At 45.9% G+C, this 26,285-nt stretch overlaps 3 protein-coding genes across 4 annotated transcripts; 2 read left to right on the top strand and 1 right to left on the bottom strand.

Moving 5' to 3' along the window:
* Positions 1-286: 286 nt before the first annotated feature.
* On the top strand, positions 287-2,028 carry RPP38 (ribonuclease P/MRP subunit p38). The gene has a single exon (XM_078604687.1). It carries the CDS (start codon positions 469-471, stop codon positions 1,453-1,455), a length of 987 nt encoding a protein of 328 aa, XP_078460813.1. The 5' UTR covers positions 287-468; the 3' UTR covers positions 1,456-2,028.
* Positions 2,029-3,026: 998 nt separating this feature from the next.
* NMT2 (N-myristoyltransferase 2) lies at positions 3,027-15,629 on the bottom strand. 2 transcript variants are annotated; one of them, XM_078604672.1, is made up of 12 exons: positions 15,397-15,629; positions 12,346-12,457; positions 11,959-12,079; positions 9,235-9,353; positions 8,736-8,827; positions 8,467-8,583; positions 7,730-7,900; positions 7,096-7,204; positions 6,471-6,641; positions 5,998-6,168; positions 5,088-5,225; positions 3,027-4,327 (listed from the first exon to the last, which is right to left on the bottom strand). In XM_078604672.1, exons 1-12 carry the CDS (start codon positions 15,504-15,506, stop codon positions 4,307-4,309), a joined length of 1,452 nt encoding a protein of 483 aa, XP_078460798.1. In that variant the 5' UTR covers positions 15,507-15,629; the 3' UTR covers positions 3,027-4,306. The 2 variants fall into 2 exon arrangements, with proteins under 2 accessions (XP_078460798.1, XP_078460788.1); XM_078604662.1 differs by having other exon boundaries at positions 11,959-12,082.
* A 2,125-nt stretch (positions 15,630-17,754) lies between these two features.
* Positions 17,755-25,817, top strand: CLXN (calaxin). Its single transcript, XM_078604704.1, has 6 exons — positions 17,755-18,258; positions 21,102-21,257; positions 22,254-22,358; positions 23,826-23,977; positions 24,427-24,531; positions 25,499-25,817. The coding sequence occupies exons 1-6, from the start codon at positions 18,183-18,185 to the stop codon at positions 25,547-25,549; spliced, it is 645 nt and encodes a 214-aa protein (XP_078460830.1). The 5' UTR covers positions 17,755-18,182; the 3' UTR covers positions 25,550-25,817.
* Positions 25,818-26,285: the final 468 nt, after the last annotated feature.

Below are 26,285 nucleotides of genomic sequence, written 5' to 3' on the forward strand. Positions count from 1 at the left end.
ATTTTAATGTTATTCATTTTAATTATATTTTTTACCTACGTGATTTTACCGAAAAAAAACCTAAGAGTATGAATCCTTGCAGTCACGAAAACTTAAAATCTAGAAGTGTACGCTGTAATCAAATAGTGCCAAGAATCAATTATTTCAGGCAGTCCGGGCGAGGCAGTACACACACACACATATAGAGAGTACATAGAGAGTACCGTCCAACAAACACGGGCACTGCAGAACGACACTTGAATCGAACAGGAATCGATTCCTGCTTTTAACGATTTCCGAAATCGCTGGAGTCGAATCGCTCGGGGGGAGAAGGCGGAACCGGCAGCTCCACGTGGGCTCCCAGGCCACGTGCGTCCCAGTTGGAGTCCGACCACGGGTGCACCGCATCGCAGCCTCCGCAAGCACCGACCGTGCCGGGGCCGTCTTCTCCGTGTCCTCGGCCCCCTACCCCGAGACTCCGCGGAGGCGATGGCGGCTAAGGCCACGAGGCAGCGGCCCGCGCGGGTGAAAGCGGCCCTGGGCGACCCCTTCCACCTGGCCTGGCCTCTCCTGGACGAGACTCTGGGCGAGGAGCTCGTGGAGGAGCTGAGGGAGGCGCTCGGCGCCGCGGGCCTCGGCAGGGCCAAGGGCCGGCACGGGGACGCCGGGGGGAGGAAGCGCCGGGCAAAGAGGGGAGACGGAGCCAGCGAGAGGAGGAAGGCGACTGGCGAGAAGATGGAGGGCGAGGGGCTAAAGGGGGGCGACGAGAAGATTGAGGTGGGCGGCAGGGCTGAGTGCGCGATGGTGGACAATCGAGGGGCGAGCGTGGACGATGACAGTACGGAGATGAAGGAGAAAGCGGTGGACGAAGATAGCGTCAACAGGACGGGGGAGGGTAAGACTGACAACACTCAAGCGTCGAGGATGGACAAGGCGAAGTCTGCGGACGACGCGAACGAGGAGGTGCACGCCAAAGTCGTCTCAGACGAGACCTCGGGTGACGCAGGGCTGTCGGCTGGCCCCCGTCGCGGTGGCTGGAGCGACGCGTCCGTGCGCAGAGAGGTGGCGCTGGGCGTGAACGAGGTGATCCGCGGGCTGGAGCGTGACGAGCTGAGCCTGGTGCTCGTGTGCGGCACAGCGCGTCCTCCGCTGCTGCCGCGACTCCTGGCCTCGCTGTGTGCAAGTCGCGCGGTGTCTGCAGCGCAGCTGGGAGCGCTGAGCGCCGCCGTGGCTCCTCTGCTGGGGCTGCGCTCCGTGCTGGCGCTCGGGGTGCGGAGGGACGCGCCGAAGCTCGCAAAGGCCGCCGAGATAATCGGTCGGAGGCTGCCGCCGCTCCGTGCGCCTTGGCTGCTGAGCGGCGAGGCGGCCGGCGCTGGGACTGGCGCGGATGTCGCGGTCGGTGCGTGCCGCTTGATGCCGTCGAACGTGAAGAAGATCGTGTCGAACCCCGCTCGCAGGAAGCGCAAGAGGAGTTGAGGTCCCGAGTTTGGGATTTCCCACCCCGCGCATCGCTGTGGTTGTGTGAAGCGAACCCGGCGGGGCTGCTTCACTCGAGGCGGACAGCGGGGTTCATCCCGTGCCGCCAAAGTGGGGGATTACTTAGTTGGAGAAAGCGCCTTGTAATACAACATCGAATTGAATTAAGTTCAAGTGCGCGCAAATAAATATTATAATTGCAACGTACAACGCGTCTGCCAAAGTACTGTTTACACGACAGAACGTGGACTGGTTTTGCGCAAGTTTTTTTTACCAACAAGAAACCACTGCCACCTAAACTGCGTTCTAATTTAAAGTTTAGAGAAATGGTTTGAGCGTAAGTTTCATTTGGTCGAATGGTTTTCACTAACCAGTTTTAACATCATCCGTGTGATTTCAAATCGGAGACGCGTTCCTTCGTAAAGTCAGCTTTGAGACTGTCGATCCACAACTTATTTTGATATGCTTGGAAAAATACCCTTTTATTTAATCGGTGTTGACAATGGTTGTAAGCTGTACATTTGCGTATGTTGCCGTGAAAGTGCTAATGTAATAAATTGCTGCCTAAATGCACCGTCGGATTGCGTTGTTGAAATTAATACGTTACTAAGTGGGATACCCAATCCTTTAAAACAATCCATAGCGGGTAACTTACAAAAACCTAGAGCAGAACTCATTGGCATCAAAGCAAAATTTGCTCAACTGAAGGCAGTTTGCGTGGTGCATTGCTTTCAGCAGGGTCACGCTGCTGCTGTCAAACCAGTCATTCATCCAGGAAAACATGACGGGGTAGCAGGCACTTTAAAGAATTTCCTTAAGGGTATACTGTAACAGTAAGAGGCCGCCTGAACGTCGGGGATGCGTTCCTCAAATGTGCGACGACGAATATCGAAACGTCAATCAAGGCAATCTACAGGCTAGGTGGCGGCCGAGGGTGGATGCTGTCAGTGACGCGTGTGGGGGTGGAGGCGACGAAAATCAGGTCGTGGTATCTATTGACACCGTACGGTGTCTGCAAAACCACGTGAGCGCGCAAATCGGGGTATTAATTAGCCCAAATGGTTTAATATTACACCCGTGTAAATCACATGACTGCACCTGCATAACCCATGCACACGCAGATACGTAAAAAAATCTGGCTGTCGCCTGATGAAGCTAGTTGCAATTACTGACAAAATGTCGGACTCCGATTGTAAATGTTGTGGCTTGGCTTTTTAAAACTCCGGTGTGCTGTAGTAATAACGAATTGGCACGTTGTTTACGTAACAACGCTTCCTAGCTGGCTGTCGGGGAGTGGTAGGTTTAACGACACATTTACGCGATCTAACCCAAAAAACCTTTGGATGACGTAAACAATGTAAGACGTCAACCAATGCTGCGGTGCATTCTGGTTCCCTGTCCAATGCCAATCTTCATCCTGCCACCAATGGCGCTGTATTACAGGGCAGGAATTTCCACCACATTTACAAGCGTGAATAATAACAGCAAGGCAATAAACAATTGCCTTAAAATGATTACATAGGAGTATTCGGTGTAGTGATTGTTGGGTGTAAAATGGAATCGGCAAAGTATGGCAGTCCACTAGCTCACTGGAATTTATTGCCCAGTAAAGTTGCCCCGACACGTTCATTCAGTGCACACACTGCACAACACCGACACCCCACAATGCATCTTGTTTTTGTTACGTACCACATTGCATTTATTGATGTGGCAGATCCAGGGCAGGTGGGGGGGGGGATTCCAACTTTTAAACCTCTGCAAAAACTCAAAATGCTCTCGAATCAACGCTCACTCCTGAACTTTCTGTATCAGCCCTTAGGTATACATTTTATCAATAGCTGGACAACACAACACTGTATTGGAGTTCAATTCGAAACCCCCTGGGATCTGCCGCTGAATCGATATATTACCCAAGTAAGATACAGCAATGAGTATTTAACAATTGCTGTCACATGGCAATGGATGTTAATATCTTAGGGCTAAGGCTATACAATTTAAAGATTACCAAGTTATGTGAATGTTAGGCAACTGTTTGTGGTGTGCCCATATATCTGCTTTCATGTCGTTTATATCAAGGGAATCTCAGCAGAGTTGTAGTGATGACATGACGCGCTGCCTGTGGGTAGTGTGCGATAACTCGTCAATAGCGCTTCAGTATTGCTCGTAAGGTCAATCCATTTTTTGAAACCCAAACTTGAATACTGTCCTGCTAAATTACCAGTTACCAACTTTACCAACGACAATGGTACAATTCAGCATCTGTCATGTCATTGCAAAGTATTTAATAATAAATATGTCTAGCCCCCCAGCTGCACGGAACTAAGCAGTCTGTATATGCAAGCTCAATAAAGTAAGCTCAGGATTTAATTTCTTACAGTGTTAGAACTTAGAAATTGTACAAAAAAACAGGGCAACACTGAGTCAGGCAATTTTAAAATGCAACAAATGTTTAAAGTTGTTTACACATCTGTTAAAATGCCATATTTTCCATTCTGCAGATAAAATATCAAGCCTAATTAAATTGTTCACAACAGTTTTCCTTTCAATATGTTCATGTTTATGACACTAATCCCAGCAATGGTATTCCATATTACATACTGTATTCAGTGTTTATTCAAGGCCATATGTCTTGTTTAAACACCACCCGTATTTGCTGGATTACCAAATTGTATGGCTCCTATGAGATTTTCACTTGTAAAACACCATAACTGGGCTCCACACCCCCATACATCCTCCTTGTGTTTAATGATGAAGCTGTCCATAGTCAAATTACTGCACTGAGTCGGACTGCTGCGGAACAGCATACATTTCTCCATTAGGTCTTCTGGCTTCTCAGGAATTCCTCAAGTTTTCACTGCAGAACGAGGCCCACCTGTATAAGGGCAAAATAAAAACAGGTTGCACTCAAATTCAAATCATACCACTGGTGAACGTCAAGATGCAAATCGTGCAAATAGGCATCCACTCGCAAACTCATCAAAACAATGATTTTGATATTGCTGTTTTCAGAGAGTTTAAAGCTTCTTTTGCATGTCTGATGTAGATGCAGAGCAACTACAAGTTCACATGCAGGTGGTCAAGCCAGACAATCCTGTCATATATCAACAACTGATATGTAATTGAATACAATCACATATCAATTGACGAATCTAATAATCTAAAGTAAAACGAACTGTTTTCAAATAATATCTTATTGTCAACCAATGTATTATGGAATTTGAAAACTACAACCCGCAATAAAGCAACAACAGTCCCCAATGTTCTTTAACTTGGCTAAACATCCAGACTAAGGTATGAAATCGATATTTCAATCATACACTTAGGAAATGTAATGACCAGACCACCACCAAATCAGCAATGGTAAACACCAGCAGCCCGGACTAGATTGAAGCTGAATGTCGAGATTTTCCACACAAACTACTGTGCATCTTCATTCCATGTCCTACTAAACTTGGGAACTCATTACCGGTCTTCCAATCTGTAAATGTTTATTTTTTAACCTGATTTTAAGCATTTAACTAATTTTCCGTGTCTAGACTGGTCTTCAGCAACTTGAATTTACAAATACAACGGAGGAGTCAGACCTAGGCAATCACTAATTATTTTTGTAAAGATGCTAACTGATGATTTACCTTCTCGGGCCCCATTTGGGGACAGCGCCAGTTGTAGAGGTAATACTGCAGATTGCCGTCACCAATGCCGAACTTAAGCTTCTCCAGGAAGGTTTTGTTCTCCATTAGGTCTAGCGCGTTAAACACATCGAACCCTTTCTGCAGGGAGACAAGGTGTGGAGGGAGTTACAGTATGGAATTTCCAGAGGCCAGCAACACACAAAGCCTAGAAATATGCTTTGGGTCTTTCGGTAAAGTCACGTAGATAGGTTCAAAGAAAATAACAAAAAAACTACGACGTTTCGATCACAATACAAAGAATATGAATTCCTGCAGTCACGAAAGCTTTTAGCCAAGCTTAGAAATCTTTCAAACCGTTTCCATCTTCAACTGAGCAGCACTCATATCAGTAAAATGCATTAAATGGCTGTTGTATGATGGTAAAGGTTATTTATAAGATCATAAAAGTGTGGAGAGACAGTTTTAAAACACAATCATTCATAACACATTTGGTTAAACAGCACATTAAGACTAAGTGTTACAATAAACCAAACATCAGTATGATGTGACTTCATATTTTCATCATATCGATTTAGTATTACAAGGAATCGAGTTTAAAGTCAAATACACTAATATATGGGTTATATAATTTGTTTGCAGAAAGGCAAAACCGACAAAGAAGATGGACCTGTATTTGGTAAACTAGCATAGAGTATTGATTGAAAGCTTTCGTGACTGCAGGGATTCATATTCTTGGTTCTTTCGGTAAAGTCACGGAGAAGGGAAATAATAAAAATAGAAAATTGTATTGTTTTATATTTTTATTATTTCCCTTCTACGTGACTTTACCGAAAGAACCAAGAATGTAGCATAGAGTAGTTGCTGTTTGTAATAAAATACAAAGCCCATACAACACACTCCTCTATCTCACCGATTTGGCCAGGACTAGTGCGTCGTTCATGAGCTCGAGCAGTGGCGTCTTGGTGTGCACGTTGTAAAAGGAGTAAGCTGCCTTCAGAGTCTTGTGCACCGAGTGGTGCATCACGGTGGAAGGGAGCGTGTAGAAGCTCAGGAAGTCCGTTATCTCCTTTGACTCGGGATTCTGCGCTCGGAGGAAAAGGTTACAAGTGAAACACGTTAGCGGATACAGAATTCTCCATAAACAGGTTTTTTTTTTAGATTGCGTACATTTAAATGTGTCGTTAAACCCGCCAACACCCGACAGCCAATTAGTCAAGTTTGTGTCGGGTGGTGGCGGGTTTAACACCACATTTATATTTACGCGATCTAACCCAAAACAACCTGGATATTGGCCTCAAAAGCCTACGTGTTAAACTGGATACAGAACTTAGTTTGTGAATTATAGATCTTATCAGGGGTGGCGGATTGGCTTTGTGTTCCCACCTCCACGATGAACGTGTCGATGATGCCTTCTCGCGGCAGCAGCCAATGGGACACCTCCTCCTCGTCCATCACTGGCGTCAGGTGAAAGCGCTGCAGGTAGAGCAGCAGCAACGCGTGCACGCGCTTCACGTCACGCGCCTCCATTGGCCGCAGCCCTTGCGTCTTCAGATCCTGGGTTCAAGGGAAGTGGACGAAAGACAGAGAAGCAACAACAATAATAAGTTCCTGTATAACAAACAGACTCCTAGATGAACTAAACATTCAAATTAAATCAATACTTCATCAAAAGAAACGTGAAACAATGCAATAGTCTCACATATTATTCCACTTATCCATTTAAAAAGAGGCTTATTGTCTCACATTGTCGTCATCTGGGCTTGAAAGGCTCCCTACCTAATCGTATTGCCGTTCATTTACACCCCATAAGTTTTGTGCGAATGTATTGATGCTGCAAGCCCTTTACTGGCGGCATGGTGCAAGTGTGCATCAGGATGGGCCGAAAATAACTCTTGAAGGAACACCCAACGGCATATTTTTTTCAAGAAAAAAAAACTGCACAGATAACCGTAATTGCCAATCGTCCTGACACGTGTACGAATTACCAACAAGAATAAAGGTGACCCACCTCTGGCAGGCGGTAGAGCTTCAGGGTGCGCTGCATGGTCATGTTCCTGCTTAAGTGAGAGAACTTGACTTCGATGAGTTTCCGCGGGTTCAGCGAGCGATGCCAATACCTGCAAGAGAAGGCCAACATCGTTTCTCACACTTCTCTCTCACGCACACCAGATGGATATGGTGAATAACTGTTTTGAAGGAAGATACAACCCCCAAAAGAGTTACCTTGGAGATAAGTAGGCTGTGTATGCTGGGCTGTCCAGCACAAGTGTGAGGCTCTGACAATTACATTTTATTTTGTAAATTATGGTCAAACACCACAGTGATGTATGTATTATGAAGAACTTCTTTCGCACCGTACGTAGCCAACCGTGCTAATCGGAGGTGCGAGGGAAGGACAAAATGTCAATTATGTCATAATTATATACTTGACTGTATGTTAAAGTATATTTCCATTTACAATGCTTCACCCTTCAAACAGCTCGAACACACTAAACCTAGTGACATTTCCAAAGAGCATGTGTATACAAATAACATTACCCTCCAATGCCTTTATCCACATTGTGCTTCGGGGCACCACGCAGTTAAAAGTGATTGTTTCAGAAGGCAGGCGGAGTGGGCGCGCTTGGCAAGGGGAGGCAAACCTGCAGGTGGACACAGGCTTGGGGAGCACGACGCCAGCTGTGTACACAGCCTGGAAGATGCCCTCGCGGTTGACGCGGCGTGTGATCTCCCGGATCAGCACGGGCGCCACACGCTTGGAGCGCAGCTTCTTGTGCACGCACAGAAAGTTGATCTCCACCATCTTCTTCATACTGCGCACACACAACGGGCGTTTGATAAAACGCGGCTTATGGTGGCTGCGACAAGGTTTTTGTGTTGTTGTATGGAAAATAATGGCTGTGACAATATATGATGCACATCTACAAATTCTGTATGTTTAACATGTTAAAAGGAATTTTACATGGAAATTCAAGTAATCAGTTAGCAACAGCAACACGTGAATAAATTATGTTTCTGTAGGTGCAAGTCATTCATTTGACTGCAATCATTTATTTGAAATGTGCAGCAGGGGATAATTGTAATATGGCCAAATTCCACTGTGAGTTGTGCGCCTGTTAAACAATTGAAAGGTTGCCTAATTGAATTAGTCGTACGACTGAAAAGACAACCGTGGATGTCCGTTGGGCAAGATTTGCCTCTACAATGGAAATGTGGAATGTACACCTTTGCCTGAGAGCCACCAACGGAGATGAGTATCACACACCTGCTTGTTTGAGGAGACAATCCGATTTTAACTTCAGGATTTAAATGACATCAAAAGTTTAGCCAATGACCACAAATGCATATACGAGCTTGCCTCATGTTTCCCCCCACTCACACTTCGTAGATGCGGATGGTGGCTGGAACGGCGCTGATGAAACCAACCAGCTTTTTGTTGGAGACAACACGAACGCCGCAATGCCACTGGGACATCCAACCCGGCGGACGCAGGGCCCTGGAGCATTCAGAGAGATTCTATGTTAACCTTACCAGCATATTAAAGGAACAAAGCAAAAATAAGATTACCGACAATACCACAAATGCATACTAATATTCAAAATTACGACAGTTTGTTTTATTCAAAAGAGGCAATGTTGCTACACTTACCATTGCAGGAACTCTGGGGAGTAGTCAAAGCGAAACATGTTGTCATCATCCTCGACATAGTTTTCATTCAAGAGCGTGTACAGCTCTTTCAGCTACAGCGGTCCACACGCACACACAAAAACACCCATTACAGTTACAACACCTTCAGTTCACGATATTTCTTTAAACTTTAGTGACCTATCTTTAACCTTTAACTGTACATTTTTTTAATGAAGTCACCTGCTAGTTTTCTAATGACCATTGCACTGCCAACTGATCATTGTTTGGGTGATTTGTCTACCTTTCTTGTACTTTGCACTACTGTAATGTTTTTGCATTGTTTGTTGTTGTAATGGTTCTTACCGGTCCCTACTGGACATACATCTGTGAAAAAGAGCTCATCGGATTTTTCCAGTATAAATACGAATTCTAATATTCATAAAATGCATGACTTGAATGTTAAACTACTAGAAATAGTCAATTGTATGACACTTGTCTTAGGGGTAGATGCATCACCCACCACAGCGGCATTGCTGATGTCAAGAGTGTCCCACGCGAAACCAGCTGGCAGGGAGTACGGTTCCTGCCTCACACTATCCTTGTCGGGCTCTATGGGCCCATGCACCGTGACATCCTCATCTGTAAAACACACACACGCACGCTTATCTTCAAATGAAATTAATAACACCGTGCAGATGATTCCCGACGTCAAAGTGTCACATTATAATTCACCTCTGCCACCAGAATGAAAATGTGCATGAACACAGAAATGGAGAGGCTGCAGATGTCTTAAGGCCAACTCATAACGATATCTAAAAACAAACAATTCGTCAATAACGCTGCCTTTAAATTGAAAAGAATATATAACAGGCGACGCTTCAGCACGATGGCCCTCCTTCATAGTACATGAAGGTGGCAGAGAAATATTGGGTACGAGTTGGAGGCTGCACTTTACACCATGGGGCCTGAAAGGAAAATACAAAAACGTTTCCTGTTAAACTATTTTTGAATTACCTATTAGTAGCTATTCATAAACGAACCCTTCAATAATCAAAAACAGTATGAAACACGTTAGTATTGAAAGTATTATTATAAAATCTTGCTGGCGCATTGCGCTTTCGCAAGAATGGTTTTAGTACGGACGTAGCTAACTGTGAGGTTAATGCGTAATCAAATTCGTGATGCATTCCTGGGCCCAATTATAAGTTCAAATTGTATAAGAATTCTCCAGATATGTAAGGGTCAAAAGAGATAAAGGGACTTTGTAATGGTTTGAATTTCCTGCACCTTGCAAGTAGGGGAGGGTCATTGATCGGAGGAAATATAAAAACGAGTTCTATATGTATTTTGAGCCTTGCTATCCAATATTATTGAGAAATTTAATGTCTTATGTAAACAAATGTGTGCTCCAAAATGAGGTACACCATATTTTAACTTAAAAAGGGATAAGGTTAGTCTAGCACGCAATAATAAAGCAATGTTCTAAGTGAAGGCGAGGTGTTCACTCAGTCCTGCCAGCTGAACGGTATTCAATTTGAAAATTAGGTGGGCCTTCTATCATATTTCTGACATGTCACTGGGGCTATGGCCTCCAATGTGAAAGTGACGAGCCAGTGGTTTGGGCTTGTCTGCATCGTGAGCTGAACGAAGATGTTGGGTAAGCTATCAGCGAGGCATTCACCAGTGTTTTTGAAAGCAGTGGAGGCCACAGTGTTTTTCGCGTGACGCAAAAAAAAACTGAATGTTGGTTGTGCATGTAAACTTATGGTATGTCAAAAATTATGTTCTGGGTAATTTGATCTGTGTATCAGTCGACAGGAAGATACACATGTTACAGCTTCTCCGATTACATGGGAAGATGCCTGGTATGCTATTGTTGGTGTTTCACGTAGAGCTGTTCTGCAAGTTCTGCGGAACGCAACCCGGCGGGTGGTTTCCGTAATAATATTGTCAGTTTGAATCACTCCTTAGGATATTCAAATTGTTAAGGATTTTTTTATATACAGGTTTGATGGGTGGTATGTCAGGACAATTGACACCCTATCCTGTCCTTTGGTTAACTACTTGCATGTTGCTTCACAATCTACTGAGAAGGGACATTGGTATGCAGTCGACTACCTCTTCAGGGAATTGGTTTGCTGTGAAAAACCTCTCATTTCATTGGCTTAGTTATCAAAATCTCCATCGTTGCTGTATAAGCGCTGGAGGAGGAGAAACTGTGAAAATTGTATATTGCCTTTTTGGTGTTAACAGCCTCTGCTTTTTGGACATCAGCCAGTCCATCCAAGAGGATACACTAACCATTTATGTGACATGCAAACTTAGAGACTCAATACTCCTACATAATCAACACATCATCACACTCTCCCCACACTATTTTCCTTTTAAGACAGGGTTATTGATGAATGCATTTATTTTGTAATTTGTGCACCACTAACGATGCAGTATGACCAAACAATTCGAATAAAAATATCTGTGAAGATAACTGGAAGTAATCAGGACTTGAATATTTGCCTATACGCTGTGATATTTCAGCACGATGATGAGAATGTGTAATGCGGAATCATTAGTTTTATTCATTTTACGATGTGTTAACATGGCTGAGAATAGGAACCACAGTGCAGGCTGTGTTTTCTTGACACGTCACGTGCACTTGACAGAGACCATTCGTAGAAATGTGTCTTTAGAGAAATGGAAATAACGTGCAATGATTATTATTTTTAGTACTTAAACGGACATTGTCTACGATGTTAGGAATACAGTTGAAGGAACGACTTTGGTTGGCTTGATATTAGTCTGCTTCTATTATGTGTTATACTATCGTATGTTTGTCTTGGCAAGACAGGCGACCGTTGCTTCATCAGCAGCGTGGAGGGCCCTGAGACCACCGTCGAGTCCAGTCAGGGGCCACTCGTGGACAATATGCGACGTGGCCCGTCGCTAACCACATCCACGTAATGGGTTGTCATTCTGGACCAAGGTTTGCAGGAGTTATATGATTAAATGTATTTTGTTCAGGACAAACAAAGTAATCAGATTCATCATCCTGTCAGAACGCTCCTACATTAAACATTTGTTAAAATGCAACAGACACACACTGTTGTATGCCAAGTCATGTTTTAAAATGAGGCAGTCACAACAATGTATCGCGTGCCCTTCTCACAGCTACAAGCAAGTCCACCCCATCAGTGAGACAGCAAGGGTACACAACTGTACATGTGCAGTGGCACCGGCCGACACGTACCAAGCTTAGGGACGGGCTGGGTGTCCCAGAACTGGTAGTTGCGCTTGCTGGCCTCCTCCAAGTTGCGTGCAGGGCCCGGGCAAACATTGAGAAGTTCCATGGCGCGCTGCAGATCCTGCAGCTTCTGCACCGGAACGGCGGTCACGGCATTACCCTTCACATACGGCAGTGACCCGCATCAAGTAACAAAGACGATTTACAACTATGGGAATGCCACGTGCTCACCGAAACTGCACGAGATTTATGCCACACCAACGGCTATATGGTTGCGAGAGAATATATTACGTAAACTCTAACCAATCAGCAGTCAATCAAAGCCCAAGATCTAGCACGCCAGTGCACGTCAGTGTGGCACAACCGCAGAGAAGACTAAAGTCTTGGATCTACCTTCACATCCTGCGAGTCTGAAGCAGAGTCGGACTTTGTAAGTCCTTTTTCCTTTTTTCTCTTTTGCTTCTTTTTCTTCTTCTTTGCTGAAGCGGGATCCCCACTGGGACTCCTAACGCATAAACACGCAGCACAGGTTAGGGCGAGCGTGGCAAGCTGGAGAGAGGTGAGCGTGAGAGTTCAGGAAGTGGGTCACCTCGGATAGGGTCAAGCACATGGCAGTGAGGAGATGAGGAGGTAGTTTTTAAGGTGACGTGTGGTGAGAGCGAGTTACAATGTAGGAAGTAGAAGAGGGATATGGAGTGGGTCGTGCGTTTAGGTGTAGAGTGATGTGAGATAGGTGGTGGTGAGGAAGTGCAATGATGAAGGATGATGAATGACGAGTGTAGGAGACAGATGGTGAAATGATACGCAACAATGAGGTATAATGACATGTGATGATCAGGTTATGTTATTGATAATTTGTAGCTGTAATAAAGTATAATGATGACGTGTGACGTATAATTATGACGCAAATGCACAGACAACTTGCGATGTATGTTGAACTTCTTTCGCGCCGTACGTAGCCAACCATGCTACTGGGAGGTGCAGTAAAAATGCCACTAAGCAGAGTTGAGCCTCGATAGCGAGGATGGGCAGGTGTTACAGGCTGTTGCTGCAGGGATACCATGGGGGGCAGCATACGGCGACGGAGAAAGCGTCATTGTTTGACTGTACTGTACTTCAACGCTCCTACGCCCTGCACCAACCCGCATTGACTTACGAAGTTAAGTTTGGGAAGATCACTCCCCTTAAATAATGGAAGAGGCTCCCACCCAGCAGCGGGCTGATAAAAAGGATTGTACATGTACAAGGTGTGTGAAGGTGATGCATTGTATGTTTCGCACCGATGTGTGGGATTTAACAAGGTGCACGTGCAATGGCAAGGTCAACGATGATGACGAGGTGTGATGACGTGTGACCAACAACTGCTCGTGGCCCCACTCAGTTAGCCATGCGATGAGTAATGACGATGATGAAAAAAAAAACAATCGGCATGTTTATGCGATTTGAGTGTATGTTTAACGAAACGTTGTAATTACCCCGCGTGCATTTGGTGACGGCATCTCTGTGTAATTATGACGAGAGGATGCGCGCAGTGAAGGGGGGGGGGGTGTATTTGTTTGTGGCGGTGATGAGATGAATAATAATTGTGCGTAATTACGAGGTTAACAATGCCCAAGTTGAATGTGCGATGAGGTGCAATGAGAGTGAGCGTCGTCTCCCACCTGCTTTGGAACCCCCCCGCGATAGCGTTGTGTGTGTGTGGCGATAGTGCAATTACAACGAAGTGTCATGATGCTCGGTATGATGGGGGGCCGTCCCCTTAACATTTGTCATGATGATGATGATGCACGTGGTGTGCAATGGTGAGGTGTGATCATCGAGTATAAAGACGACGACGACACATGTAAACGATAAGCGTATCGTCATCACCGTAACGAGGAGCAATCCCCTCCCCGCTCATCTTGACATGTGATTGATGATGATGTGTGAAGATGATGATGTGTGATGATGATGATGTGTGAAGATGATGATGTGGGACGACGAAGTATGGCCTATGATGTGCAATCGCGTTTAACGATGGCGATTGATGACGAGCAGTCGTGTGCGTCTCGGATCGCAGTGTTGAACGACGTGTGACGAACACGAGGGGGGCAATGCAGCAAACTAAAAAAAATTGTACTGTACTCGGGACGTCCGTTCTATGCTCCCTCCCGCCCGCTCGTCTGAAACCCACGTGGCGAACGACGCATGGCCAAAAAGACCGCCACGACACGCAACCAACAATCGTGGCTTTACTAAAATAAAAAAGGGATGATGGTGGTGGTGAAGACGACGACGCTGATCATACGTAATGACAAAATGTATAATGTTGATGTGTGAAGACGACGATGACGACCGCGGATGAGAAGTTGGCCGCTCTTTTTCGCCACGTTGAGATGAAGATGCTCTTTGGACGAGGCGTCTTGAAGCGTGACGAGGTTTTACTGACAGCTCGGATGAATGATGACTGAATGACGACGGTTATGAAGATCAGCAATCACTGTAACACGTGCCCTCTGTGGTCGTGAAGTCGACCATCGTGTCCCGGTTGTACTCGTGCCAATGATCGATTAATTAAGGGGGGGGGTGTTAAAGATGAATGAATAACCTTATGTTGATTTTTAAAAGGACGGAGTTTAACTATGACAACGAGGTTGTAGCGCTACGAACAATTGTTTGATAATGGCAACGTTAATAAATCACGGGGTTAACGATGAGCCGGTAATGTTGCTGGTTAAGATAAATGATAATACATTCTAATTCACGAGATGTATGTAAGATTGTAATAGTTTTGGTTTATTTATAATCAGGCGAGAACCCAAGCGGCCACAAGAGTGACACTTTGGCAACTGGATAAGACGTTTAATGGCGATAATGAAGATGATGGGGATGTGTTCGTCTCACGATCGTGATGTTTAATGTGAAGAGGTGGTATTGATTAGGTGGTATTGATTAGGTGTTATGTTTGTAACTATAAGTGCAATAATCGCGCGGTGTGTTTCACGTCGAATATGACGAGGTGGGACGATGGCGAGTTAATGCTACGAATGCGTAAATACAATGTGTGATATGAGGTAATTAGCAAGGACTAACGCGCAATAATCGTCACACTTGACGATTAACAATGTAACTGACGAGCTTGCCCTGGTACTACCGCAACGCATTACAATGAGGTCCAACAATCGGCGGTGTAATGATAATGACGAGGTGAAATGCTGCTGCTGCCGATGTGTGACGGTACTGGCTGCAAGAACGTCCAAGTTCAGCCACGATTCAATGAAAAGACAACAGACGCGTAACGAAACACCGCCGATGATTCCGACGAAGCCGACTCGCCCATTCCTTCCTCCTGGGCCTCAGGTCGCGCGGGGTCGACCACCGCCACCCAGACCCACAACCCCCCTCACAACCTCTCGCTCAACGCCGCCTTCACCCCCACACCCTCGTCCGCCACCACCACCGTACCCGTCGTCGTGCTCGGCCTCGTCCTCGTTGTCGCCGTCGATGCCGCACGTGTCGGGGTCTTCGAGCTCGAGGCTCTGCGCGCTCAGCGCCGACTCGGAGTCTTCCGCCATCGCGGCCGCACCGCCCGGTCCCGGCCCCCAACGCGTCCAGCGCGCCTGCGCGAAGGTGCCGCCGGCCAATCAGCGCTCGCGCACGCCGTCACGTGTTACGCGGCGAAGGCGGTGCGCGGAGAGAGCGATCATGCACCGCGCACGCGGCCCCCCCGGCTTCCGTTTGCTGCTGCCGCCGCCCCCACCCCCCACCCCCTACACCGTTCGCGCCGCTCGTGAGCCGGCCGACTGAGCATGCACCGTGTGAAAGTGTGTGACGTCGGGCACGCGACGCGAGCGGGTGAGCGGCGTGGTGACGTCAGCACGCAACGTGAGCGGGTGGGCGGCGTGGTGACGTCGGCACGCGACGTGAGCGGGTGGGCGGCGTGGTGACGTCAGCACGCTGTGTATCCACTGCTGGCTGCAATGAATCGACGCACGGTGATTCTTCTGTAACTTTATTTTTTCTTCGAATATTTTACCCGGATTAATCCCATAAGATGTGGAACATCTCGCGTGCAAAGAGTGTCAAGAGTGCAGGCATTGCGTTCGCGATGCGATCTGCTGCACTGCACAGTGTGTGTGTCTTACAATGTGAACATAAGACACGATCGATAAATTGCAATCGATATTAATCGATTATTCGACGCGCCTTTAACACCGCCCCGACTGGAAGGGGGCCGTCCATAAATGACGTCACGCACCTGGGGGGGGGGGGGTCAGACATTTGTGACGATGTGTGACGAGGGGGGGGGGGGTTTGAGAAATGTGACGTCACAATCAAAATGCGCAACTTTAATTAAATATAGACGACACGTTCTACTTAATTAAATAGACTTTTTTAATAAATGTTTTCTCCTACAACATCAGAGTGCAGCGCCACATTAAATACGCACTACAATGACAATAGTTTAAAGCGATTTGAAGCATGTATTATTTGGGGGGGGCAGAGCTTTGTGACGTCATATTTGTGGGGGGGGGGTCTGACTTTTTGTGACGCCGTGTGACGAGGGGGGGGGTCAAAAATAGTCCAAAATCGCGTGACGTCATTTATGGACGGCCCCAAGGCGGTACACGCGATCCACGACCCCAAACGAGTTTAGAACTCGTCACGATTCCTTGTTGCAAATCGATTCACGAACAAATTGTCTCAAATTGACCCACTCGTTTGCATTGTTTATCGTTTCCCCCCGCCACACCCCTTCTCTTTCTGTCACGTTGACCAAGTCTGCTCACGCAATTGTCCCACCGTGTAGCTCTGACCGAGTATCCGCGCCACATGGAAAATTATCGATTCGCCGCTCTCCACTGTTCGATTCGTGAATCGCTGTGCGCATGCGCGGCGTGCTCGGTCGCTCAGGGAGACGAGAATACACGGGGCGCCCGCGTGTCCGGAACACCCACAACTCGTCACCCAGCTAGTCACCCATCTCCTCACCCACCTCGTCACTCACCTGGTCACCCACCTGGTCATTCACCCCGTCACCCACCTCGTCACCCAGCTAGTCACTCATCTCGTCACCCACCTCGTCACTCACCTCGTCACTCACCTCGTCACCCAGCTAGTCACTCACCTTGTCACCCAGCTAGTCACTCATCTCCTCACCCACCTCGTCACTCACCTGGTCACCCACCTGGTCACTCACCCCGTCACCCACACCTCGTCACCCAGCTAGTCACTCATCTCGTCATCCACCCCGTCACCCACCTCGTCACTCATCTCGTCACCCACCTCGTCACCCAGCTAGTCACTCATCTCGTCACCCACCTCGTCACTCACCTGGTCACCCACCTGGTCACTCACCCCGTCACCCAGCTAGTCACTCATCTCGTCACCCACCTCGTCACCCAGCTAGTCACTCATCTCGTCACCCACCTCGTCACCCACCTCATCACTCACCTGGTCACCCATCTCGTCACCCACCTCATCACTCACCTGGTCACCCATCTCGTCACCCACCTCGTCACTCACCTCGTCACTCACCTCCTCACCCACCTCGTCACTCACCCCGTCACTCACCTCGTCACCCACCTCGTCACTCACCCCGTCACCCACACCTCGTCACCCACCTCGTCACTCAACTCGTCACTCAACTCGTCACCCACCTCGTCACCCACCTCGACACTCACCTCGTCACCCACCTCGTCACTCAACTCGTCACTCAACTCGTCACCCACCTCGTCACCCACCTCGACACTCACCTCGTCACTCACCTCGTCACTCATCTCGTCACCCACCTTGTCACTCACCTCGTCACTCACCTCGTCACCCACCTCGACACTCACCTCGTCACTCACCTTGTCACTCACCTCGTCACTCACCTCGTCACCCACCTCGTCACCCATCTCGTCACCCAGCTAGTCACTCATCTCGTCACTCACCTCATTCATCTCGTCACTCACCTTGTCACTCACCTCGTCACTCACCTCGTCACCCAACTCGTCACTCACCTCGTCACTCACCTCGTCACCCAACTCGTCACTCACCTCGTCACCCACCTCGTCACTCATCTCGTCATCCACCTCGTCACTCACCTCGTCACCCATCTCGTCACCCAGCTAGTCACTCATCTCGTCACCCACCTCGTCCATCTCGTCACCCACCTCGACACTCACCTCGTCACTCACCTTGTCACTCACCTCGTCACCCACCTCGTCACTCAACTCATCCATCTCGTCACCCACCTCCTCCCCGCGATGCCGCAAACGTCCGCGTTGAGTGGGAAGAAGCTGCAGGAGCTGGCCGAGTCGCTGAGTAAGCGCGTCAAGCATTGTGAGTGGCATCATCATCATCATCAGGGCTTGGTGTTACATGTTGTTTATGTGGTTTATTGTGAAAATCCGGTCACAGTTCCTATGATCACTGTTACATTGCTTTTGTGGCTTTATTTTGGTGATTTTGAAAACGTGTTTTGCTTTGGCCATGTTTTGTTTGTTGTAGTACGGAGTTAGACTGATGGCTTTAATCTAAGTTGTCTTGTGGTTGTTGTTGTTGTTTGACTTGCATCCCACTGGGATTTTTGCACACAGCGTTGGTGTACGGTCCTTTTCTGGAAGACTTTGCAGTTTTTTCCTGGATTTTTCTGTTCACTTTAAGATGTTTTCTTGTTCATGTTTTTGTTTGTTGCGGTTGCACTCGATTCAAGAGTCGAATGGCTCACAGGGCTATACCAAATAAATGAAACTAAAACACATTCCTGCGGAGGGAGCTGGTAGGAACGTTGGGTTGCTCGGTCAATGGCCAGGGTCAACGGCGGCGTGGTGTATTCCGCAAATATGCCCGACTGTGAGGGCGGGCACAAGCCGGCGTGAGTAGGTTAAACGTTGAGTTTTATAAGGGCACCACGGGGTGACCAGCCCCTCCCCACCCAGCCCCACCCCACTCAGCCCCACCCAGCCCCACCCTCCCCACCCAGCCCCTCCCCACCCTCCCCTCCCCACCCAGCCCCAACCCCTCCCATTTTTGGATGCACGACGGACGGACGGACACAATAATCCCCTGTGGGCTGGTGTAACCAGGAAGTTCCTACCAGTAAAACTGAATCACCAGCATCACGATCACGGCAGCCGAGTCTAAGCGATGTCCTCCTTGCTACGCGCGTGGCCTCTAAACCCCGCACTGTGGAGGAGGCAGCGGCCAGGGGTGGTGGATCACACGCGGATTGTTGCAAAATCCCCCCCCCCTCTTCTTCTCGTGGGGGGGGGGGGGTCAGTGGTGAAACGTCGTACTCAGAATGTAAATGTTGTGGCTTGGCTCTCCAACACACCGGTTTTGCTGTACTAGTATACTACACTATACACAACACAATACACTACACTATACACTACTATACACTACACTATACACTACACTATACACAACACAATAGACTACACTATACACTACTATACACTACACTACTATACACTACACTACTATACACTACACTATACACTACACGCTAGTGCTGTACTCGTGACGAATTGTCTCGTTCTGTTTAAGTGACATCCCTTACTAGTTGGCTGTGTCGGGTGGTGGCGGGTTTTAACGACACAACATTTATATATTTACGCGATTTAACCCCCCAAAAAACGCCTCTATTTTGGATGATATTGGTCACGAAAGTGTTAAACAAAGTGTGGACTGTCCTCTCCGCACAGGGTAGCGCTGTGTTGTCCTTTCATCGCATGTGTCGGATTTTTCTCTCCCAGTGCTCAAGTTTCCTCCCGCACTCATTTATCGGCCCTTAATGCATTCACATTTAGAGGACGGCAGAGCTCGGGCACTTGTTGGTGGTTCTGGCTCACCGCGTGGCTGCTGCTGCTGCTGCCTTCCAGCTCGTCTGTGGTTCCTCCTCGCGTCTCTGAGGCGTCCTCTCAAGAGCCGAATGGCTCACAGGGCTATACCTAATAAATGAACTTGAAATAAATGAACTTGAACTCTCTTATGAGAGTGAAGCAAGGCCGTAGCCATGGAGTCAACATTGGGGGGACCAAATCTTCCAGGGGGTCTGGCGGTCCCCCCCCCAGAAAAAAAAATCTAAATTTTAAAACGAATTTCCTGCCTAAAATAAAAAAAAATTCACTAACACATTGGATGGACTTTTTATTTATTTTAACAATAATGTCTAATAGTGTATTAGAGTGCTCTGTTTTTTCTTTTTTACCTTTTCTTGTTTCATTGTATGTAATGGCAGAGATTAGAGATTAATGAAGTACAATCATAACCACAATCATATGAACAGAAATCAATTTTATAGCAATATATTGGGGGGGACATTTTGAGCATATTTGAATATTACGGCCTTGGAGTGAACTGAATATTCCTCATTCCCAATGCGTCGGCCAATCTATAGCACAACCACTATTCACTACGCGAAGCAGCAAGTGGTAGCTATTTTATCTACCCTCAAGTGGGATGATCTGCTGAGTCAACCAGGGTATGAACTCGTAACCTGATTACGAGCCGCTTGCTCTGCTGCTGAAGCCTGTAATGGCAAGTGTTACTTGATGAAAACGCATACACGGGATGCTTTGTACAACATAGCTGGAATCGCTCTTAAATCTGGTATGGGGCTGTCCATAAATGACGTCACGCACCTAGGGGGGGGGGGGTCAGACATTTGTGACGATGTGTGACGAGGGGGGGGGGGTGAGAAATGTGACATCACCTCAAAATGCGCAACTTTAAATAAATATAGACAACACGTTCTACTTAATTAAATAGACTTTTTAATAAATGTTTTCTCCAACAACACTGCAATGACAATAGTTTAAAGCGATTTGAAGCATGTTTTATTTTCAAAATGGAAATATGGTTTTGGGGGGGGGGCAGAGCTTTGTGACGTCATATTTGAGGGGGGTCTGACTTTATGTGACGCCGTGTGACGAGGGGGGAGGGGATCAAAAATCGTCCAAAATCGCGTGACGTCATTTATGGACGGCCCCTATGCATTTGTTGCCGACAGTAAAAGTCGCTCGCTACTGCTCGTCACTGTTACACAATGTTGTCACGAGGAAATACCCAAGAAGTCGCTCTATCTAGTGACAAGATCGCACTTCGCAACGCTGACGTCAATCAGGCTGCCCTCTGAGAGCGCTCTGCTGTCCCCGTGTGTGTGTGTGCAATGCGTGCAGTTACCCGCAAGGAAGTGGAGGATCTGCTGGGGTTCTACGCAACGCTCCTCTCCAGCTTCACGGAGAGACGACCCAGGGCCGGCCTGGAGCGAAACCCCTTCAGGAGCATTTTGCACAACATGTTCAACATGACGGACGACATGATCATGGATAGAGGTGGCTAACGCTGTCACGCTTCCACCATCCCCCTCCCCTCTTTGGTGAACATTGGTTGAAGCAAGCCTCAGGGCTGACGGTACACGGAACGGTGAAACCGATATGGAGTTTGATGAGTTGAGCCAGTGCTGATGAAATTACGCACTTCAAGAAAGCCGTGCCGCTGATGGGATGTGTAAATAAGGTGTTACACGTGGAGGGACTGATATGGGAAGGTGTATTTTCTGCTTATTTATATTGATTAACGTGGATGTGTTTTAAGTCTCAGCAGCACAGGCTTGCAACTGTTCAAACACTACAAAACATTGCACGTTTAATCATCATATACTGATGAGGAAAAATAATCATCCGCTGATAAGTGCACAAAGGAGCGTGGAGAGATGCATGCTTAAAATCTACATTGAGAGACAGAAATCTGAACACATTGTTGAGAAAGTGTAATGCGTGTTGGAGACATTTAATCTTCGAGACTTGATTTAAGTAAAAAAAAGTGTCCCACTTTCCAAATAAGCACGATGCTCATCTCCACCAGTGACCACCTGATTGATAAAAATAATATTTCCATGATATGGAGCAATCCCTCCACAGGATGATCATATTTCGATTTAAAGCTTTCGTGACTGCAGGGATTCATCTTCTTGGTTCTTTCGGTAATGTCACATAGAAGGGAAATAATAAAATAATAAAAATATAACAATAAAATAATTTTCACGACGTTTCGGCTACAACGGCTGCTTGCGTTGTAGCCGAAACGTCATGAGAATTATTTTATTATGTTTTATTTTTATTATTTAATTATTTCCCTTCTATGTGACTTTACCGAAAGAACCAAGAAGAGGATGATAATATTTGACTACCCACAACATTGTACCAAATGTATTAAGCCCAGAGGGATGTTAAGTCGAGATAACCCACGACCATGATTTTAACTCGTAACCTTCATATTGCCATTGGCCTTCCACGAACTTATTTTTGCAATGATGTGTTTCACTGAAGTTTTTAGGGCGTTTGACAAGGACAACGATGGCTACATCAGCAGCAAAGAGTGGGTAGAAGGACTCGCAATCTTCACACGTGGAACGCTGGAGGAGAAGATGAAATGTAAGCACATTCATTGATGTTTCTGTGTGACTGCAGTGCATCTGCACATGCTTTTCACACAGATATTAAGTTGTTTTAATATTCTGTACTGCTTACTACTGCTTTTTAAAAGGCTACACAAGACACAAATGGATTTAATAAGCTGCATTATTGAGGCACATTTGTAAAAAAATTATTAAACACTAAATAAACATCCCACACATTATAATGCCCTTTTATTTAAACCAGTAAAGTCTCTCTAGTCTGCAGACTTTTGAAGAAAGGTCCCGCATTGGGATATTTAGCAACATTCATGAATGAGTGTTTGGCATGCGGCAAGAGTAATTGGAGAAACCTCACACACGAGAGAATAACATGAAAAGCTCCGTGCATCAATATATGCATCCATTGCATTTCTGTCATCTCTTGGCCACCTTGCAGATGTAGCTTCATTTTTCAGACACTACGGCAGTTTCTATAATCTGGTGCACCTCGTGAGCTTAAACTTATATAACCCACGAATCAATGTTTTTGCTGACGCCGTGCGCCATGGAAATTGGTTGGAATTAGCCACGTGATTCCATTAATCTGTGAAGAGTTTGCAGATTACAGGGGAAACGTAGAAAACCACTTATGGCTAACTTAATCCACAATACATTTGCAGATTATAATACAAATGTTTTTGTATGTTGAAGCAATTTCTTTTGGCATTTTTACATATAATATTCAAGACAAAAAAATGCTAAAATCTTTTTTTATTAAACAAATTATGTCAGCAGAGGTAGGCTTTGCGACGTAAGTCAAAAAGAAAATAATTGCAAAATAAAAAAACAATAAAAGTGTTGCTTTGGTGCTTTTCCTGCAGCTGTATCTCTGCAACTTTCCAGTAACCCTGCCCACTTCAACGGATCACAGTTTGCAGACCGCTAAGAGTTTCAATCTGTCGCCGGTGTACCACTTGTTACGGGATCAGATGTGAACCACCAATTATTAATCTGTGAAATACAGAGATGCACGGATTATTGGACTACAAATTATTGGACATTTGCTGTACTATACTCTTTGTTCTTTCGGTAAAGTCACGTAGGTAAAAAATGAAATTAAAATTAATAAAAAATAAAATAATAAAAATCACGACGTTTCGGAGGCAACATAAGTCTCCGTCATCAGGTGGGACCGTCACAGCCAGATTTGCTGCATCAAGTGAGGGCAGGGATTCAAGATGCAAGCTCTTTTATTATTTTAATTTTTTATTAATTTGAATTTCATTTTTTACCTACGTGACTTTACCGAAAGAACTAAGAGTATGAATCCTTGCAGTCACGAAAGCTTCAAATCTAGAATTTGCTGTACTGCATAAGAACATCTTTCAAACTATATACAGCGTATATCAACCAACATGGATGTTTTTACTTGGATTATGCACACTAACTGAAATCTTCAGCAAGGAATTAACCGATGACATGCATTTGTTCCTGTCGACGACAGATTGCTTTGAGGTATACGACCTTAATGGAGATGGGTACGTTTCACGGGAGGAGATGTTCCATTTGCTGAAGAGCAGCTTGATAAAGCAACCATCTGAAGAGGATCCTGACGAAGGCATCAAAGACCTGGTTGAAATCACTCTGAAAAAAATGGTACCTCTTCGATCCTGGCAATGCATAACAAGCGTGTCCCCACGCAGAAACAAGCATTGTGTATGTCCCATATTAGTTGCTGGCTTTGAGTCAGTGGTGAGAATTCAACATTACTACGGCTCAAACCATTCTCCTTGGAGGACATCCAATGTGGCCTTTTTCCACACAACCCGCTGCTCATTTGATCGCCTCAAGGGATGTGAGGGCTGGATTGGTGCCCAACTGGGATTTTCACTGGCAACTTCCATTCGTATGGCCACAATGCCATCCAGCTGACTTTTTATTGTGTACACTAAGAGTATATAACACACACTTCCACCTATGTCACAGCTTAGAGCTTGTGTACTTACTAACCTTGCCTCAAGCGGTGCCCTGTGTTGAAGATTACTGGATCAATATGTAATATAGTTTCAGCCTGTGTTGTATTTGTTGTGCTCTTGACATTTCAGGACCACGATCATGACAGCAGACTTTCGTATGCTGACTTTGAGCAGTCCGTCCGGGAAGATAATTTGCTGCTGGAAGCATTTGGACCATGTCTGCCCGATGCCAAAGTACGCACATTAAACACACCTTTTCAGCAATTCTGATTTTATTATCTTAGCTTTAAACATCCCATTATATATTATACTAGCTTTACTACCCGGCTTCGCCCGAGACTGGAATCTTGTCTTGGATTAATACACGGCCTACGCGGAGGGTGGGATGCGTGACGTCAGCAGGCACACTTCGTAATGCTGCCGCATGCGGGTGACATCACAGATGTGACGTCACCGCTCACTTGCCGTGCAAAATATATCCATTATTGCGCCCTCTCCCCCCCCCAAAATACAAAAGTCTATTTTTATACGTTTTGCATCGTGTACAGTCTGGAAGCTACCCACATGCCAAAATTCAAGTTTGTTGCATGTCGGGAAGTATGCTAAACATTTCGAATAGACACACATTCACACATTTCCCGTTAATATATATTATTCCTTACGACATTAAGCATCACCAAGGATCTTGCTATAACAGTGCCCTGTATTTGTAGCTGAGCATTGTGTGGGGGTCATTACACGTTACTTGACACATGAGACCCATGCAATAGTGACTGGAGGTCGTCCCACCCAGTATTTGCCATATTTGCGTTACACGATATTGTTATGCAAACAATCTTCACTAAATTAACTGCACACATTTTTATTAAGGAAACCATGACCCAAATAGAGTACGCACATGAAGCTGTTCGGCACAGCTGTTAACTTATCGCGGAAACATTTTTTGTGAACAGCAATTACGAATGGGGAGTGTGCAAATATGCTGGGCCATGTTTTTTTATTGTAGTTTTTTTCTCCTTTCTGTACTCCATGTTGTGAACATTTCTCTACGGTGAATAAAATACGGAACATTTTTGATCGGTACAATATGGTAGTAAAGCTGCCTCATAACGGGCAATACAGTGAAGCAAATTGCCTAATATTAAAACAGCTGTTTTGTTATCCGAGCAAAATGTATTACAGTGATCCCTTTGTGATTCAGAGTGCACTGGCGTTTGAAACTCAAGTCTTCAAAGACAAGAGTAGCAGTTGAAGAAAGCCCCCGAACATGGACCCAAGCCACTTTCTGTGCTTTTTGTGCTTTTAATTCCGTACACTCAAATAATGTTTACAGGCAGGTGCCTACAAACAAATCATGCAATGACCGGCATTTACAAATACGGATATAATTAACCTTGTCAATGATTGTTTTTTTTCAAGTCTGCACACTAGAATATTACAAATATTGCTGTCAAAATGTTGACTCGTATTTTGTCAATAAAACATTTGGCAAGCGAAACATTGTCGCAATGCAAAGTCAAGTTTGGAATTGGATTGCGTTCATCGAAGTTTCTTGCGTGTAGGACATATCTCTGTGTCAGTAAGCTGTCATTGAAAAGTATTTTTGGATGTTGACGTTTTTTGTGTGGTCATTTTGTTCCAAGTTGATTAACTTTAGATGCCTTTTAAAGCACATGGAAGTGATCGTCTCAACACGTATGTTCACTGCATACGAACTAGCAAAATCTCGCCGATCTTGAAAATATACACTCACGGATAAGTGGCAATATATTCAATCATCATCATCACAGGCTGATGATGAAATGCTCCCTGCATTGGATCGGCAACGACCGCCCATATAGTTGCCACAAGGTGGCAGTGTTTACACAGTAAAAGTGTAATGAACAGACACATTTCATAACGTGGGTGTCCCATTGCTTCTGGCCAGTGCTTTGAAACGATGCACATGCAGCCCTAACATTGGAAATGTATGAAAGGCGAAGGGAATC

This window comes from Lampetra planeri, chromosome 1 (assembly GCF_965212315.1).
Source record: "Lampetra planeri chromosome 1, kcLamPlan1.2.h2, whole genome shotgun sequence".
Taxonomy (NCBI): Eukaryota; Metazoa; Chordata; class Hyperoartia; order Petromyzontiformes; family Petromyzontidae; genus Lampetra; species Lampetra planeri.